Source organism: Oryzias latipes, chromosome 5, assembly GCF_002234675.1.
Source record: "Oryzias latipes chromosome 5, ASM223467v1".
Classification (NCBI taxonomy): Eukaryota; Metazoa; Chordata; class Actinopteri; order Beloniformes; family Adrianichthyidae; genus Oryzias; species Oryzias latipes.
Window position 1 is genome coordinate 20,522,692 of NC_019863.2, and position 20,191 is coordinate 20,542,882.

Below are 20,191 nucleotides of genomic sequence, written 5' to 3' on the forward strand. Positions count from 1 at the left end.
TATTGTTTAAATTTCTGAGTTTGTTTCGTTATGAAAGAGGGTTTTCATTTTTTATCAGCATTTCAAACTCAGCAAAGGTTGAACTTGCGTCATTAACAAAGTTAATTCTTGCAATAAAACTGAACCAAAACGTTATTCTTCAGAAACAAAAGAAATAACATGAAAGAGGAACCAATCTTTGAGTCATTACTGAATCCTGTTGAATGAGATCAGTTTAAATGTAAAATCTTTTTTAAAATATTCATCTGAATGAGGTTTTCCCTTGATTTACTGCAGCTTGTCCCAGTTTCAGTTCAGTAGTTAAAAGTTCATTTTAATCGGTTTGGTTAAAACGATCCTTATGTAGGTTTATAAAAAAGGAAACAACTTGGAACCACCTAAGAAGAACTAGAAACCACACAGATAGTTTAAACTTATATAACTAGGTTAGATCACTTAGAAAGTTCAGATGTAGATGTGATCAAATGTCCGTCATCCTTCTGTCCTCTGCAGAGCCTGTATCAACCAGCATCTGATGAACAAGAAGGACTGCTTCTTCTGCAAAGCCACCATCACTGGGGTGGAAGACTATAACAAGCCAGCCTCCTCCTAACACAACAGACACACAAACATTAGGCAGAGAAGCAATGACAACACTTCTCACATCAGTCAATCCAAAGATGAGTTACGTTTGACTTTTATTCTTTATTTGTGTTATGCGTTTTGTCAATAAAGCTCCCTGTAACACGCACCTTTTTTTTTATGAAGCGCACACACAGAAGGTTGTGTGCGAGTGCTCATCACAGCAACACCTGAACCACACGACGCACAACTGTCCTCCAGACTGCCGTGTGACGAGGAAACGTGCAGTTCCGTGACAGGAAGCTAATCAGACTTGCGCTTGTGTGAGTCTGTTGTGTGTTTTTGTTGTGAAACTCTAGATGTAGATAATTGAGAGGATCTGGTTTGGTGTTCTGATCCAAGAAAGAAACCAGTTTTTACAAGTAAATAAACATCACGTAGACACATGCACACATACGTACATACATGCATGCCTGAATACAGAGGCTGCAGAAACAGGGGCTCCTGGGAAAAAAACAAAACAACCTATTCATCACAAAGTGCTGGACACTCACAAACACTTTGGAAACACTTTTGATTTTCTGAACCGGGTTTGTGCAACGCTGGGACTTTGTGTTGATGTGTAAGAACTTTTCTCTCAGACAAAACACGAAGAGAAGCATTCCTCCAGCAGTTTCAGGGACAGTTGGCTCTCGAACATCAGGTCCGCTGGAGGAAAATGTCCCTTTCTGAATCCAACGGGAGGACAGGTCCGTGTCATCGGCTCAGATCCAGAGATTCTGCTCAGTTTCAGGATTTCTGCGTCACTGCTGATCCTGGGCCAGTGCAGGAATGTTACCGCTGAAGCTGCTCCACTGCTGGCCTTCTCTGACTGTGTTTGTGTGATCTGCACTGGAAGTGAGGACTGCAGGTTTACAGGTTTCTTTCATGAGACACAAACATGTCCACATGAAACTGCATTAAATTATTTGTTTAGACCTTTTGAGGCTTTTTTTGTTTCACAGTTTCTGTCTGTCTCACTGTTTTATGTGCTGCTGCAGGTTTTTATTTTTGTTTTAGCGCTGGCACTGATTGACACAATCATCCAGACCTCTGTATTTCTGCATAGGTTATGCATGTAACCTTGTCAAGTCAGAACACACATTCAGCCTAACAAGGTTTGTCTGAGTTTATTCAGTGATGATACTCTGATTCACTTTAGCGCAACACTGGAATGATCTGATCCTTCATGAACGCTGAAATAAAATCACTGACAGTCACTGAAACTCCTGATCTTCTCTGATGGACCTGATCTTCTCTGAAGGACCTGACTCTGTAAGTCTGGATGAAGCAGTCCAGAACAAGATCCTGCATTAGGAGAAGCATATGTTTGAGCCGAAATGAAGAATAAAGCAAAGCCAAACCTGAGCTGAAGGTTGGGTAAGAACCTTCACGTTTCAGGATAGACCAGATCTGAAGCACGACTGCATAGATAAAAGGACAGACGAGCATCACCTATATAAAATAAAGTGCTTGATTTTAGATCTAATTTTTCGTTAAAATATAAAACAAAGCAGGGTAGGGACTTACAAAATCATTTTTAGAAATCATTAGTCTTTTAGAAATCATCTGTACTGTTGCTAAATTGAACTTTATTACACAAAGGAAAAGGCTGCATTTTGTAAAAGTCTTAATATACAGCCATTTCTAAAAGAAATAGTCTGAAGTCACTTGTACATATTGTCTAAAAATCACTTTATATCAACCAAACTTTGAACAGACTGGATTGTATGGGGTCAAATTCAGATCAAATGAAAGCTCTTGGTGGTTATTGGTTGGTGCCAATGTTTGGCCATCAGTGTGTGAAAATGTCTTTGCATGGGTGAATAGGACTGTGACTGTAAAGTGCTTTGGGTCTTCTAAGCAGCTAGTAAAGCTCTATATAAGTATACACTGCTAACCAGTAGTAACAGTTGAACAGTGATGTATTACAGCAGGGGTGCCCAAATCCTGGCCTGGAGGGCCGGTGTCCTACATGTTTTTCAACCATCCTGCCATTGAAGTTCCTTATTGGCTAAACACACCTGACCCAGTTAATCCGCATCAGATAAAGCAGGGTTTTTGGAAAACTAGCAGAAGACTGGCCCTTGAAGACTGGCCCTTGAGGCCTGGATTTGGGCATCCCTGTATTACAGTTTAGAAGTCTTTCCATACACTGTTGAAAAGTTTGCTTCCCTTCCTTTTCAATTTGTGGTTTAATGTTTTAAAGGTTTAATGAACACACCTGATCCAGAAATTCAGAAGCAACAAATGCAGGGAGACCTGGAAAACAGGAATTGTGGTAGAGGGCCATGGTTGGGCAGTCTTGATTAAGCCTATCCCCTCTTTGATGTTGCCCTTGTTGTCATGGAACCCACAGATGACCTGCCCCATGGAGTCAGACGCTTCATCTGATGCGCCAAGCTTCACTTTTAGGGTTTCAGGCTGATGATCTTTGTCATTCTGAATCCCAAGTAATTCACCACCATCCTCATGGTAAAAACCTTTTGTGCCATATTCTAGCAAGAAATAGAAACCTAACAGAGTCAAACCCAGAACCAACCACTGGGTTAAACAGACAATCGGTGAATAAATCACATTTAGTTGGTCGTGCTAAGTTAATGTTTGTGTGGAATCAACATGTGGACATCATTTTAAAATCTGGTCCTGAAAGAAATCCTGAAAATGAGTGATGACAAAAGAACAATAGATTTGAGAAACATTGAGATTTATTTGTTTTTCATTTCTATGTCATAACAGCAGAAAATACTAGGTGGCATCGCAGATTTCTTCTCTTTAGCTGGAGCTTTTGTAGCTTGGTGTTGAGAGGTTTGCTTTAGATCAGGATGGAGGGCCCAGTCCTCAGGTTCTAACTTCTTTATCCCTGCCCAGTTTGCTGCTGGTTCTGGTGTGTTCACTAATTCAGAATCAGTGGAATAACAGACATTTAGGGGGTAAAATCCTTTAGACCTTTCTTGGTTTTGTGTTGCACACACACAGTGTGTGCATGTATAGAGGAGGCGGTAAGTGTGACAGATCTGGCAAACAGTAACATAGAGAGGAAGATGAGAGGTGGAGAAGAACTGGAGCAGATGTGGAGGTCCAAACTGGTCCCAGTGATAAAACAGACTGAAGATCCCAGGAGGGACGAGAGAACTTCATCTGTGCCTCCTCTGTGTGCGCTGATCCATCCGGCTACCTGACACCAAGCCGAGTGGACCCGCTTTATAGATCAAGACAGAAATAGTTCCTCCTGAGAGATATGGAGATGAAGAGGAGGAGGACAGCACAAGGACGCTGTTGCCACAGAGCGTATTTATAGAGGAACAGAAGCCTTCCTTTTTCCCTGATCGATGAAGAAAGCAGTTCACGACCCATCCACAAATGGAAGCCTGCCCCAAGTTTGTGTGTGTGTGCGTGTCTGAGTGTGTGTGCAACACTAAATAAGTGGGTCAATGACAAACGGGGAAAAGTTTTAGTTGTCGACAGTTTAAATTGTCTGCATTGTGAAGCCTCTGCTCCCCCATCCCGGTGATCTGGGTTATTTTGGAGGCAATGCAGCCAATGGGAGCGCAAGCCGAGCAGTGATGTGTATTGAGATGATGGAGTGAACTAATGGAGAGGTGTGAAAGAAAAATGAGGCTTGAGTTTATGTCTGCATAGCTGTGCAGAGGACAGACAGACCAACAGGACCCCTTCAAAATCTAAAAATGTCAAACCCAAGTAGATTTTTTTAGATAACTTCATTGTAGATGATGTGCGACCTGTATTTTAAAATAATGGTTTTAGTACAAAAACACTTTTACTTATTTTTAAAGCTTACAAGAAAACATAAAATTAAATTTCCAAATTTAACTAAGGAACTTTACAAGATGAATAGTTGCTTTAAAAATAACAAATAAATGTTCAAACAAACAAGCCCTGACAATCATAGGTCCACCATCGTAACTGTTAATGTTAAGTAATTTTGTTGACTGCTGTTCAATGAAAGCAAGGCTCTTAACTTTGGCCTCATCTGTCCAAAAGAGGTTTGCAGACCTCTGAGGTGCTGTAAGGTTTTCTTTTGAGCTCGTCGTCTTTTGGGTTTGCATTAGTTGACACGCTGGCTGAAGCGATTTCAATGGCCGGATTTAGTTTGGACATCCAGTGGCTGGATAGCTCCGTTAGTTAAGTGCAGGAATGGCACATGGGAAATCAGAGTTTGATTCCCAGGGGGTGCAATGAGCTTCATCCAGTGGGTAAGACCTCTCACTATGTAGCTACAAAGGGGTCTCCCTGTGCCATTCCCCACCCTGGATAATATACAGAGTTGTGTTATGAATGGCATCTGGTGCAAAAATCTACACCAATAAAAGCTGATTCACTGTGGTGACCCCTGAAGGGATATGCAGAAAGGGGAACATCAAAAACTTATTAGAGTGGGACTTTTAGTTCCCATTAAACGTTCTTTAAACATCTCCACTTAAGAAGACTGAGATCTTAAAAATGTACTTCAGTTCAGACTGACGGGGCTCAGATTAATAGATTTTTGGGACTACTGTCCAGCAGAAATCTTTCCCATTTTACGTCTATATTTGGGTTGATAAACAAACAAACAGCCTGTGATTGGCAAGTTCTCTTAGCCGACATCGTATGAATGATTTAAAACGGGCATAAACCATGAAACCCTCAGTTAGTCATCAAGCAGATGTGTTTGTCGTTCTAAAGTGAGCCAGCTTCAGCCACTAAAACACAGAAACATATGACAGAGAACACCAACTTATAGATAACAGAAGACTGCAGTTCATTATTAAAATTTAACAAAGTTTAAGCATTCAGAGATTTTATGTGGGTGCAGGGTGGGTGAAGCTGTGCTGCTTAAAATTATCAGACATAAAATGAATGCAGTTTCTTTATTAAATCAGCTGAAAAGTGATTTAATATATCTTCAAGTTTATCTCTAAAACCTGCAGGACAGCGGCCCTTGAGGACCAGAATTGCCCACCCCTGTTTTAGAGTAAGGCTTTGGGAACTCTTTAGACAGAGTAAACTTCAACCTTGATAATGACTCACTTCATTGTTCTTTTTTTGTGTGAATTGCTCTTAGTCTGGCCCATCCCCTGGCATCAATAGGCCCCGGCAGGGGCTATCAAATGGGGATTTTCTGGGGCACGCAAACCCCTCCACCGCGATAAGGTGGCAATTCAAGGAGGGGGGATTTTTTTGGTTTGTTTTATTACTTTGTAATTTTACTTTTAAGATACATAACACTTTAGCTACTTTTGGCTTTCATTTTCTTTATTCTAAGCTTTAGGGGACTAGAGCTTGGGGGGGGGGGGGGGGGGGTTGGAGAGAGGGAGAAACCAGAGCACCTGGAGAAAACCCTGTAGTTAAAATACGCTTTTATTTGCTATTTATTTTATTTTATTTTATGTATTTCTTTATCCTAAGCATTAGGGGACTAGAGTCTGGGGGGGGGGGGGGGGGGGGGGGGGGTTGGACAGAGGGAGAAACCAGATCACCTGGAGAAAACCCTGTAGTTAAAATACACTTTTATTTGCTATTTATTTTATTTTATTTTATGTATTTCTTTATCCTAAGCATTAGGGGACTAGAGTTTGGGGGGGGGGGGTTGGACAGAGGGAGAAACCAGAGCACCTGGAGAAAACCCTGTAGTTAAAAGACGTTTTTATTTGCTATTTATTTTATTTCATTTTATGTATTTCTTTATCCTAAGCATTAGGGGACTAGAGTTTGGGGGGTTTTTTTTGGACAGAGGGAGAAACCAGAGCACCTGGAGAAAACCCTGTTTAGATTGAAGGGGGCAGGGGGGGGAGCACAATTGCCTAACCTATGAGAAAAATATAACTGTTCTGTCACTAAAATACATTTTTTTTTATAATCAAACAAAATAGAAAACTCAGATAAAAAGTTTAAAAAAAACAAAGTAGTTAAAGAAAACCTAGCTAAGACGTAAAAGGGGTGTCGTGGAAAGTTACTTTTAAAACAATAAAATAAAAAATAGACTAGAAGATACACATTTACATGATACACATTTAGAATAGAAAAAGAGAAAAAGCCACAGTAGTTTTTACCCACACAATAATACTTAAATGTTTAACTCTTTAACACTGGAGCTTTTCCTACAGTTTGGCCGTTCTTGGACGGTCATAACTCCATCTAATCTGTTAAAGAATTAAAGCCTAAATGTGTGTGGGTGTTGGGGGGTGGCTTGGCATGTGGGGGGGCTTGGTGTGTGTGAGGGCTTGGTGTGTGTGAGGTCAATGGCGTATACGTATAAAGCGCTTTTGTACCTTTTCGAAGGCCCAAAGCGCTTTACAGTCACTGACCCATTCACACACACACATCCACACACACACATTCACACACTGGTGGCAGCTCCACTGCTGAACACTGGCGCCAACCTTCCACCAGAGGCAAGGTGGAGTTTAGTGTCTTGCCCAAGGACACTTTGACACAAGGGCATTCAGGGCGGGAATTGAACCTGCAATTTTACGATCAGGGTTTGACCGCCCTCCCCCTGCACCACAGCCGCCCCAGGGTTGTTGTTTTGGGGGGGGGGGGTGCAGGACTGTGGTCGGGGGTCCACTTAGTCTTTTTTTCTAGACCTTCTAAACAGGTTCAGGAACCTCCGACCAACACTTTTCTTTGGAGTCTTCTCTTTCAGCTCATCCACCTGCTGCTGTAGTTGATGAATTTGGACCTGGAAATCCTCCTGAGTTTTTCTGATGATGGACTTTTTCTTCTTGACAACTTTCTTTAGGTGAGCGATTTGTTGTGAAAGGGTGGACTTTTCTTCTTCCAGCTGTTGTCTTTCTTCTTCCAGCTGTTGTCTTTCTTCTTCCAGCTGCTGCTGTCCTTCCAGTTCTTTCTGGACCAAAGCAGCTCTTAACTTGGTTGACTCCTTTACCTCCAGGTCAAAGCTGAGTTTGGCTTGATTGGTTTTGATCCTCTCTTGTTCAATCTTTTCTTTCAACAGCTGTATTTCCCTGTCGAGGTTGGTTTCAATCCTGAAAGCGGCCTCCGTTATTGTCTCAAGCCGTTGGTCACTTTTCTCCAGCTTTTTCTTCAAAATGTCTGTGATCGCATCTTTTTCTCTGATGGTTCTTTTTAATTTTTCCATCTCGCCAGTGGAAAGCAATTCCGAAATTTTCTTTTGAGCTCGGTAACATGCTGCCTTATGCTTCTCACAATTTCTTTCCAATTTATCCATTTCTTTCAGCAGGGAGTCTTTTTCGTCCTCACATCTTTGTATTTCTTCGTTCGTCATCTCCATTTGTGAACTCAACCTCATATTATGGTCTTCTTTAAGATGCATTCTCTCCTTTTCAAAATTGTCCATAATGATCTTAAATTTCTCCTCGTGCCTCCGTTTTAGGTCCTCAATGTGATATTGTAGCTTGAAGATCTCACCGCTTGAGTCCGCATTCGATTTTTTTATTGCGGCCTTTTCCTCCTCATGAGTTATTCTTAATTCAAACATTTCTTGCTTGAGGGAGACGTATTCACCCAGCCAGCGTTCTCTTTCTTCAGCCAGCTGATTTTGTACTTTTGTTAATGCCAGCTGATGGTCCTTTAGAAGATGCTTTTTCTCCATTTCCAATTTGCTGGTGAAGTCCAAGTGTTCCTGCTCATGCTGCACTTTTAGGTTGTGCATCTGACGGAGTAGTTGGACATTCTTTTTCTTGGAGACTTTTTTAGATTTGGTCACCTCAGTCTCCTTGTCCTTCAGAGCTGTCTTTAGCTGAGTGATTTCTTGTAAGACAGAGGACTTTTCTTCCTGCCATTGCTGTCTTTCTTGGTTCTTCTGTTCTTCAAGGTGTTCAGCTTTCCCAGCAGCTTCCGCCAGCATGTAATCTTTCTTCCGTTGCTCCATTTTTAGGTCGTCAATCTGACCTAGTAGTTTTACAATCCTTGTCCTGGAGACCTTTTCAAATTTGCTCATGATGGTCTCTTTCTCTGTGATGGTTTCTCTTAACTGTTCCATGGTCTTCTCATTATTGGAGAGCGATTCCAAAAAGTTCTTTTCAGTTGCGGCCTTATCCTCCTCATGAGCTTTCCTTAGTTCAGCCATTTCTTGCTTGAGGGAGGTGTTTTCTTCTCTTTCTTTAGCCAGCTGATTTTGTGTTTCTGTCAGGTGGCTCAAAGAGGTTTCAGCTTTTGCTAAAAGTTCTGTCTTGTGGCTCATCTGTTCTTTAAAGTGATCAGCTTTCAGTGCAGCGTCCGCCAGCTTCTGATCTTTCTGCTGGAGAAGCTCCTTCAGACGCTCTACTTCACTTTTCATAGTGTTCTCTACTTGAAGTTCTTCTGCGTTCTCCACTGAGGTCGACTCAGAGGTTGAAGTCGGCTCATCCAAAGCAGTTGCGCTTTGTTTTCCCTTTCCCAAAGGTTTGATTTCTTTAGGCTGAGTTTTTTCAGGGACAGACACCGGCTTCACAGGAAAGAATGCAGCTGGGCGAAAGGAGACGGGTGGAGCAAAACTTAAGGGTTTTAACCCTAAAGTTTGGTTTTGCGGGCAGGTTTTAGGCTTGGCGTTTTCCCAATCCTGATGTCTTTTTGGTTCTGGAGTTTCTAGCATCTCAGGAAATTCTTCATCCTCACTTTTATAAAGGGGAGAATAATCATAGTGAGGAGTTTCTGGAGTCTCAGGAAATTCCTCCTCATCATCAGAAGGGGGAGAGTAATCATTGTCTTCGTCAATGTCATCCCAGTCCATGAAAGTGTCTAGTTTTTTAGGACTGGTAGAATCAAACCAAAATTCAAAAGTGGACTCATTCTCCACAAATTCCAAATTGCTGAGTTGAAAATTCTTTTGGGTTTTTCGGACAGGAAAAGGACGGCGCCTTGATGTTTCCATGGTATGATTTATTGAGGTTTCTACTAACAGTTTGACAGCAAAGGTTCTTTGTAAACGAAGTTACTTCTTAAACTTAAACTCTGTTCTTTGCGATAACCAAACCTGCGTGCAACAATGGATCACAATCTAAAGTTTTTGCTCCTATTTATAAACTTTTAACACAGATTATGTTACATCATATGACATCATTTGATATCAAATGTTTTCATTTGAAGTCATATGACATCACATGACATCAAATGTTTTAAACTGATGTATCAATTACGTCATTGGTGGTGTGATGCTTAGTGATGCAATCAGCTCTGAAATGGGGGAGTTTTTTTATTGGGGGGGGGGGGGGGGGGGGTAGTTGTTGTTTTTACCAAAAATCAATTTTTAGGGGTAAAGAAGCACACGCAGACACACAAAAACACACCTTTGCAAACTACACAATCAACCTAAAATGGATCTAAATCCTGGCCAGGTGAAGTTTCAGGAGAGAAAGGGAGGTTAACTCCAAATTCTTGTTATGTTCACAAATATTTCAAGTTTAATTTAGTTTAAGTTTTCATTGATTTGCACATTTACATTTTAGGCAGGGTGTTTCATTTTTTTCTGTAGCCTCCTCTTGAGTTTACTATCGGGATTGCTTCAGTGTCAGATGTAAAATATTCATTCTGCATAAAATTGAACAAACCAACAATTTTTTTAAAAAGTGAAATACATTTTATTTGAAATCCATTGGTCTCTTTGAATGAATGTTTAATAACTAGTTATAAGGCTTCCATGTTGGTTGAGGCATTTTTTTCAACTGTGTAAAAAAAACAAAAACAAAGCTGCTTTATTCTGCTTTTATGTTTGTGGTCCGGCCCACTTGAGAACAGACGGGTTGAATATGGCCCCCGAACCAAAATGAGTTTGACACCCCTGGTTTAAAGCTTGGAGCAGAACATGCAGTACAAATGGCATGTTCACTCACTGTAAGAGAAAAAATATGAACTACTAGAATTTCTGTTTCAAATACAATTTAAAACAATGAAAAACGATTTTTGAAACTGAGGAATATGACATTTCAGTGGGATACATTTACATTTTTCCTCTTTTTTACATGTTTCTTTTTACGTGCTGCAGGACAATCACACTATACATTTCATTTACTTAATCAAGGTGAAGCAAAAAAAAAAGAAGCATTTTATTTTGAACTAAATTTGTCAATTACTTTTTCTGGCTTGAATTATTTTGACTTTTTAATGTAAACACTTACAAAAGCAGGAATTTTGAGTTTGATAAAAGAATAATCATGATAAAATTTTCATTCGTTGTTTCCTTTAAGTTATTTCTGTTAAACTTTTTATAGATAAACAAATGTAGTCAAGGCAGATGCTTCCAACTTTCAAATGAAAAACATGACAAACACCGGTGTCATAATTTCTTCTGCACATTACAATGGTAAACCAAACAGATCATTTTTGAGTGAACCTCTGTTTCCCTCTGGTGTTGGAATGGGGCACAAACACATCAAGATTAAAAATTTGCATCTTTGCTATGTGGTTAGTTATGCTGCTAAAGACAAGACTGCAGGGATAATTGTAGGAGGTGTGGGGCATTTTTCACACTCTTATTGCTGGAGACCTTTCCTTTAACCTTGTCACTGTTTTCTCATGAACTTATCTTTTTTGCAGTCTTCTCACATATGTTCCAGTGTTTCAGGGGTTTGTCTAGATCCTGCTTGTCTTTGTTACAGTTCCCCACATAGGTTTCTTGTTTTGTTACTGATGTTTAGTGATATCATGAACATCCCATACCAGCACCTAACTTGTTTCTTTTGTTTGTAGAAAAGATGTTCCAGAGATTCTGTCTGTGTCTTTCTGCTTCTTCTTGCTGTAGTTACTTGCTAATCATTTTCTTTCCTGTCCGTTATGATCCCAACCAGCCAAATTAGAGTTGTCCTTACTGAAATTGGTTCTGTTGCAGGATTCTTCCTAATCTTTCACTTGGAGAGTTTCGAGTTTTATATGAACTGGTCAACAACAGTCGTACTTAGAATAGCATTTGATATTTCTACTTTTTTTTAACCCTTGTGCTGTCTTAGATGACCCCACCCTTACATTGACGAGTTCTCCCTACCATGACAAAGGTGGATAAAGGTGGAAAGATTTCATGTAATCCATGGACACCAGTGAAGATCACAAATCATTGAAGAAAAAAGGTTCAGAGCACTGTCTAGTGGGTCTACATGACCCAACTCCCAAAGTGCTTAGGATAGCACAAGGGTTAAAAGAGATTTGAAGCATTCTTACTTGTGAGCTGGTGAGGTTAAAAGCCAAAAACAAACCTCTGAACTTTTTTCTTCTTCAAGAAAAAGTGTAACAGATATGGAAATATGAACTGAAGCATGCTCGCTTTCAGAAAGCGTGCAAAGCTCCTGCTGACAAGACCACGCCTGCAGGTTTTTTTCAGAATCACTCAACTAAAGTGGAGTAGCGAACAAGAAAGCAAGACGCAATGAAAACAATATTATGACACCCTTCCTAAAATGGGTGTTGGAGAAGAAATTAAAAACAAAAACGTCCACTTAGGTGGTTTTAGTGTATTAGAAAGATCTAACAGTAAGGAAAACATTGGAGGGTTTAAATAAAAACATGTTTTTAATGCAGATTTTATAATAAAAAGGGGTGAGTGTGATTTACAGCTGCCAGCATCACCTGAACATAGTTTGTCAGGAAAATATGTTGAACTTTTATTGTAATAAATTTCAATCATTTCTAAAAAGTTGCCAGTGCAGCTCAAGTTTTAGTTTGGCTGTAACAATAACAGATGAAAAGTTTGGTTGAAACTTCCCCCAACATATCTGACTGCGTTTAATTATAGGCAATCAGGTGCAAGATAAAAGTGAGTGATCCAAAAGAAAGAACATTTACATTTTCTGGTTTTGTGGAGGCAAAACTCTAATTTTATCTCTCAGTGAAGCTTGATGGATCAACGTTTGTATCCTTTAGGAAGAATGTCAGGTACATTAATTCTCTGCCCCATGGCTCACATTGTTTTAAGTTAAATAGGGTGCAGTTCAAATCTGTTTATTCTGCTACTGCTAGAGGAAGATGGTAAGATTTATCAAAGCAAACGGAACAAAACTCTGTCAAACACCGTCAGAGCTGCAGAGGAGCCGCTGAAAGACAAATATGTCTCATTCCTGAACAACTACAAGAATGCAGTAGAGAGAGAGCAGGAACGCCCCCTGCTGGATGATTCTCAGCATCTGGAGCAGCATGAAGAAGATGACCTCCTACAGACCCATCATTCCGGATCCAAATGGATCATCCTGTCCTCATCCTGTCCAGATCTGACCAGCGAGAAAGGAAGGAAAGCAGCTTCCCAAAAACGAGGAGAGGTTTGAACATTTCATCTGCATCCTGGGTTTTGAGAGCTTCAGCTCAGGTGTTCACAGCTGGAACATCCAGGTCAGAGACAGGACTGTGTGTGAACAGAGAATGTTGGCACTCTTTTAAAACCAAGTCAAACAGTCAACACATACTCAGCATGTTCTCAAGAGTCTATAATTTTCTCCAGCAAGGGCAGAACCTAGACCTTAACATGTCATTTTTTGGTGTGGACACTCCTCCACACCTTTACGCACGCATACCTTCACTAACTTGATGTTCCTCTTCATCAGAACTGAAGACAAGGCAGTTAATTTACCTGTGAAGGTCTGTGTCTGTGGGACAGACCCGCTAAGACTTTTTAATGTTTCACTTTATAGTTCAAATAGTTTTGTAAGTAGTTGTATAAGTCAACAATGTGTTTTCTTTCTTCCTTCCACAAAGAGTCAGTTCAGCAGCATTTCTCTCTAAATAAACAGCTCATCATCTTCATGAAATGATACAATAAAAGGCAAGAAAGAAATTAATAATAGAAGACAAATTGTTATAACTATATATTATTTAGTATAAATTTGGTTAAACATGATTTCAATTTCAAAAAAGTAACAGAATCTTCATCTGTAAAACCTGAAATCTATAAAAAAGCAACCTTATGAAGTAAAATGTCCATATCATAACTTTGAGCAGGTCTTGAGGGTCTCCACTTTTTAATAGTCAGAGATTGTTAAAATATACATGTATAGTGGAAGAGCAAAGATATAGCCATCCAACCTGCAAGAACCGGTTTGATGGGTTAAAAACCGATGAATTGGAAAAGTAGAAAGAGGAAACACAATTCAATTTATCTCAACAAATGCAGAAACTCCACACACACAGCACAAACATCTACACATTTATATTTTTTGCAGCGATATACTGGTGATTTGTCAAATTTGTGCCTCACCTTCGCCAACTAGTTGCTTGGATAGGCTCCAGCTACCCCATTGCCCTGCAAGAGATACAGTGGCTTCAAAAGGTGGATGGATGGCTTGTCCAATGTTTAAATATGAGATGTTACAGAGTAATAAACAAGCCATGTGTGTGATTTGTGTGAGGTGGAATTTGCGGTGGAGGATTTTTAGAATGTAGTATTTAGGTAAAAGTCAGATACCCAGAGTGGGATGTTTCCCCTGAGAGGATTGAATACAAAAGTGCCTTCAGGTTTACAAACAGTTTACTCCTCCCAAAACTAACACCCGTATAAAATCGCAGAGGTCAAACGCTGAACCCTTTCACTGCTGTACTAATGGGTTCATAACGTGTCCTGTTTGTTTCTACTGTTCTGCAGTGTTGCCAGCAGGTGGGAGTGTTGAACTTCACTGAAGCAGCTTTTGTTTGAGTAGAAATGATTCATCTGTGTGTCTGTGCATACCTCAGCATGCCAAGAATGCATGTGTAGACATAAAGCAAAGTTCAATCTGCAGATCCTGAGCTGCCCTCATTTGCATGTATGTACACGAGTGCCTGCAAGCGTGTGTGAGCTTTATGTCCTCTGTGTCCCTCGCTATTCTCCTCTGAGCTTCCTAAAACCATACATTGACGACTCGTTTCGGCCGTATTGCAAAAAAGCCCTTATACTCTGTGAGTTTGTGCATCTGTCTGCTTTATTATGACCACGAGCACGAAGCCTGTAAAGGTAACGAGGGAGACAGAGATGCATGAAAGCCTGTTGCAAAACGATTGGCTGGCTGTCTGGGAACTCATCAACAAAGAGTCTGTTTTCTGCACACGAGTCACAGTGTGCAGTCTGTTTGTGTGCATGTGTTACAGATGTGTTACAAATGTGTTACAAAAGCATCACAAGCAGAGCAGAACGCAGAGAAAACTGAGTTGACATTAAATAAATTTGGCAAATTAAAGAGACGTGAGAAAAACAGCGCCTTTCACGTAAGACACAGCTGATTAAGATAACAGTCAGATCATTATCTGATGAAGGATCAATAAATCACTAAAGGATTGAGTCATTTATGAATCTGCTGCAGGCTTTTCCTAAAGACACGATCCCGAAGGACTCGTCTACGAGTTTGCGTCTGTTGAGTGAAACAGGGTGATGAGAAAACTTGGTGCAGTCTGATGTACAAAAACAAGCTGCTTCTGGTCAGACAGAAACAGTGCAGACACAGAAACAAGTGAACCCTCAGAGAAGTTTCACCTTAAAATGAAGAAGGTGAGAAGATGATCTCGTTAAGGAGGGAGGTGCCAAGTCCTCATTTCACATGGATCTAGAGATGATCATCATAGAGATGGTCGTTGGCATTTCCGTCTTTGTAAAACGACAAGTTTCTCTGACCATCCATCCATCCATCCATCCATCCATCCATCCATCCATCCATCCATCCATCCATCCATCCATCCATCCATCCATCCATCCATCCATCCATCCATCCATCCATCCATCCATCCATCCATCCATCCATCCATCCCTTGCACTGGGATCTATGATCAACAGTCACTTCTTATCTTTTATTGTAACATGCTTTAACTGTTCTCAGATTAACAGTTAATTTGGTGTGAATGAACAAAGAGTTAAACGTCTGCTGCTGAGTCCCAAACTGGAACTGATGGATTCATTGATCGGTTTCCTCGAATGGAGCTGTTCCCCTGCGGAGCTTCTTCTCAGGCTCGAGAGTGTGAGCATCGATCGCAGACGGGGACTCATCATGAGGCTGAGAGGAGCTGCAGCTGATCAGTCACAGCCACAAAGTGCCTTCATGTCACACACAACCTCCACATGTTTCAAGACCTTCTGAAAGGAGATCGTTGTATTTTTCGGTTCCCTCTGCGGGAAATGGCTCAAATTTATTTTATTGGTCTTAAAATGTTTTCTTAGCTCAGATTTCTGACTTGATACATGTTCTGAGACCACACCAGATGCTGAGAATGCTTCCTTCTACTGGAGAAAAAGCTTCATTTTTCAGCAGATGCCATCAGCCTCATTTAGCATGTTTAATGTTGAGGTCCATGACAGCTTAGAAGACTGATGAGAACCGATCAGAGATGCTACGATGCACCGCCCCAGATTTGGGTCATCAAGTCATCTCAACCAAAGCATGGTGGTGGAGGATGGGTGATGTGGGCATGTTTTCCAGAAAACCTCTTATGCTTCATTCTCACTGAAGAAAACTGATTACAACCAAATAAGGTCACACTTTTTTAATCACTCTATTAAGTTCAAGAACTGATTGATTATTAGAGTTTGGGTTTCTTGCCTTCTCCTAAAGCTGTTACCATTTTTACTGAGTGAGCAGCTCAAACTCTGTTTCTGATTTGTCTCCTAAAGTGCTGAATGATTTCAGGAAGATCCCATCTGCTCCGGTCAGCAGATTTCTCCCACAGCCTCTTTAATAATCACTGTGTGTAGGCGTGGAGAAAAGTTCAGAATCTCTTTCAAAATGCTTCATTGGTCCATCCTTTTATTTTTTTTTATTTTTCATGCTGCCCGGTAGCTGTCATAGGCTGCTAAGCCTTCATCATGACATCGTTCTTTCAGCTCCAGATTGCTCATTTCTCAGAGAACAGATGCTGCAGCAGCTTTCCGTGCTTTAAAAAATGTTTCAATAAAAACCACATCAGGAGAGACGAGGCAGATTTTATGAGTCTAAACAATCTGTATGTGTACGTGGATATATTCCAGAAAGTAAAGCTGCGAGTGTTGTTGTATGGCCCAGATAGGCTACCCACCCTCGCTACCACTCCGTCATCCCAGTCCTAAAAGTCTTGAAACTGAACCTGGGAAAACATCCACATAGAAGAAGAAAATGTGACATGTAAGAGGAAAAAAACAAACAAACAAAAACATAACTCCATTATGAAAGAGAGCAGAAACCAAACGAAGGTCCAGATCTCCTTCGTAACCCTTGAGCTATCTTAGATAACCCCACCCTTGCATTGACGTGTTCTCCCTACCATGACAAAGGTGGATAAAGGTGGAAAGATTTCATGTAATCCATGGACACCAGTGAAGATCACAAATCATTGAAGAAAAAAGGTTCAGAGCACTGTCTAGTGGGTCTAGATGACCCAACTCCCAATGGTAAAGTGCCTAGGATAGCACAAGGGTAACAACTGTTTGATTTTGGTTTATTGGACAACTGTCAACCTTTGAAGTCAATGCATCATTAATCCTTTGAAATAGAAAGATCTAACTTTTGGTTTTTAATTGCTTCTCTTCTCATTGATCACATAGTGAATGTTTGATCATTTTTGTCTACGTGCACGTTTTCTGCCTGACAGAACAACCTCAGGTGTTACCGTTACCTGCTGGTCCTGATCCACAGCGAGGGAGGGAGGGGGTTGCAGAGTCCTGCCTTTAAGGTCTGTGAGCCTCACAACCTCAGGCCTCCTGCAGGCAAACGTGCACGATGAACGTGCATGTTGTAACCACTTTTTGTGGCTTACACTTTTTAAACACTCACCATTCTGCATTTTATGAGGAATGTTGCAAAACCAACAAAGATTACACACAATCTGGTGAATCCACGGCTGTCCAAAAGTGCATTAAATAGGAGGCCCCGCCCCTTTGTTCAGTCTAGATTTGCATCTTTGAAAAAGACAGCTGTTGACTGTTGACACAGTTGTTGGCTGCTTTGCTGAAAGTCCAAACTGTACTTGTGTTGTCGTCAAACACATGAACTTAAAGTTCAACTTTATGACAGGGATGCTCTATATCAATCAATTTTGGATGTTTTGGAAGGTTTTTCAGTCTATTCTTCATCATGATGAGAAAAGTTGATTTTTTCTTCACTTTTTCAGCCTCTAAACTCTGAAATGTGAACAATTCAAGCTTTTATTGACAGGTCAAACTAGATTACTTTCTGTATTAGATAAGCAGCACATAACCAATCTGAAATTTTCTGAAGAAGGTTCCAAGTAAGGGAAGAGCTGTAAAAGGATGTCAGACATGTTGGAGCACAATAACCTTGTCGTTAACATATTTTCCTTTGTTGCATGTGAGTGTCCAACCAGACCAACCTGCTCCTCTTAAGGTAAAATATAGACTTGCTGTCCTGGATTGTTACACATTTTATGTCTTTAGAACTTTTTGTACTGCTGAAGCTTATTATTATTTTTCATAAAGATAATCGGATTTGCAGAATAAAGACAAGTGGAATTTGTTTTGATGCACACATAACTTCCAGAAAAGCTTTCAAATTTGCTGCTTGAAACAAACAGGCAGATGGAGGATCAGGGAGCTGCTGTCTTCTGATTTCAAGAATATGACTGCACATGACTTTGAAGCTTTAACTGACTAAACCTTCATCTTATATTGTGTATTTTATGCCTTTTTCTGTAATTTCCTCATAATAGACTCGTTTATGTTTTTGTTGCCAGGACACATTTAGGGAGGAAAGTATATATTTCTGGATGGGGTTTTTAGTGGCTAAATAAACAAGTACAAATGATTTTCAACATCCTAAAACCTCTCAGACTTGAACTCAATCTGTTGTTCTCCTATAACCTATAGAAATATGGGCCATGACTTACTTTTTCCTTGAAGCATTAAAATCCAGCTCTCTTTCTGCTGTATTTTAGAGACGAGATAGTTTAGCTGATAAGGTGAAACTGCTTCTAAAGTAAAACTAAGTCCAAAGAACTGCTTTTTTTTTTTTTTTTTACCAACTATGACGAAATCTCCTGCATGGTGGTGCAGTGGTTAGAGCTCTTGCCTCACAGAAAGAAGGTGCTGGTTTCTATCCATGTTGGGTCCTCATGACCCAACATGACTCATACTCTGAAAAATATTTGGTAAATAACAAATCTGTGGTTGGAATGGCTAACTTTGACTTGACTCAGTTTTAAGTTAAAGACTCGGGTGACCTTTTTTCAGTCTTAACTTTGATTCATGGTTGCTTGTGTTTGGAACCAAACTCCTTGTTTTGTCGAAATGTCTGTGAGTTGTCAGTGTGGGCCTCAGATCACAGCCCACTGAAACACTCAGATAAACGGCATCACAGATCTGATGAATCCGCCCAGAGCAAACCCGGCTCTCTTTTCCTTTCTTTCCAGTCTGACAGTTCTGCTTTTGGCCTTTGAGCATCAGCAGGCACCATGAAATCAGTTCCTGCACAGAAGCTGCATGGAATTTATCCTTGCAGAGATCTTCGCTGGGAATGAGGAGGTTTTAGTTGGAATAAAGAAGACGTCAGAGTCGCCCACTTCTCCTCGACTTCAGAGGAAGAACAAAGACGAGGCTTAGAGCTGTGGGTTGTTCTGCAGAGGAAGAGGAGGCGGACCCGCATAATCAGAGTTAACTACACAACAAATGAGGCCAGCTCCAAATGCACGAGGATGAAAGTCTGTGGTTCCAACTCCAGAGTATCCACAAAGAACTGAACAGATTACCTATCATAAAAACATGGCTGTTCCTGTGTGGAAAAACCAGATCAGACACAACTGTTCTTCCTCTTCCCCTCAGGATAGCCTTGAAATTCAACATCTGCCTATTTCCTCTCAGTGAAGAATCTGTCATTCTGGTCACAGATGGAGCTGTCCCACACTTTTTCTCTCCTAACTTCTTCACTGAGGAAGACCTCTTTAGGAGTGATTGACTCTTTTTTTCAAAATGTTGGCGCAGCTGTTTGTTTCACTTCTGTTTCTGTAATTTGAATGCACTTTTTTGTCAATATAAAAGACAGATTTCATTTGTTTGATCCATTTGAAGTCATTTTGCAGATACAGTGTTTCATACAAAACAGACAAAATATGTCATTTCTGAAATTTGACATTTCAGCCTGAATCCTATTTGAGGGTTAAAGCCTTTTTAGATTCTTTTCTTCCTTTTTGTCATGTTTAATTCTCTGTTATTTTCCTTTTTTTGTGTTTTTTTTGTACCCCTGCAACATCGCACCAGGTGTCAGTTTTTAATCATTACAGCTTCTTTCTTTTTTTCTCTCAACTCTCAGTGTTAGAAAAGAGTCTAGTTTGAGTTCCATTTGCTAAAATCTGTTTTCCCATCCTCTTATTTCACATTTTTTTATTGATTAGTTTTTTTTTACATCTGAGACATAATTTATTACAGGTTTTGAGTTTCTGCCAACAAGTTAATCTCCATACAGATTATGGGATAAGGAGTAATTAAAGTGCACTTTAAAGACCTGAGCTATGCAGAGCGGCAAAATACACAATCATCCTGATCCAGAAACTTCTGTCTTTTGCTGTACCTCGAGATGATGATTCAATAAGTTAACGGAGCTGTGTTTGTTTTAGGGAATGTTGATTCCATTTATTAAAAATTATTGATTTTATTACGAGTTTACTTAGACTAAACATAACCCCTGAACTTTTACCTGTAAAAAAAGTTTTTTTTTTCTCTATGTCAGAAAGTACAGCAGACATGTTTTAGTTTGCATCCCAGTGA

The 20,191-nt window shown here is 40.2% G+C and overlaps 2 protein-coding genes across 4 annotated transcripts in view; one reads left to right on the forward strand and one right to left on the reverse strand.

Moving 5' to 3' along the window:
• rnf123 (ring finger protein 123) overlaps positions 1-1,826 on the forward strand; it is a 95,269-nt gene extending 93,443 nt beyond the window's left edge. For all 3 annotated transcript variants that reach the window (XM_020703375.2, XM_011475239.3, XM_023955090.1), the window contains one exon: positions 493-1,826. In XM_020703375.2, coding sequence (XP_020559034.1) covers positions 493-592 — 100 coding nt within the window. In that variant the 3' untranslated portion in view covers positions 593-1,826. The remainder of the gene's footprint in view (positions 1-492) is intronic.
• Positions 1,827-7,015: 5,189 nt separating this feature from the next.
• LOC111947426 (golgin subfamily A member 6-like protein 22) lies at positions 7,016-9,295 on the reverse strand. The gene has a single exon (XM_023954668.1). The coding sequence runs from the start codon at positions 9,293-9,295 to the stop codon at positions 7,169-7,171; it is 2,127 nt and encodes a 708-aa protein (XP_023810436.1). The 3' UTR covers positions 7,016-7,168.
• Positions 9,296-20,191: the final 10,896 nt, after the last annotated feature.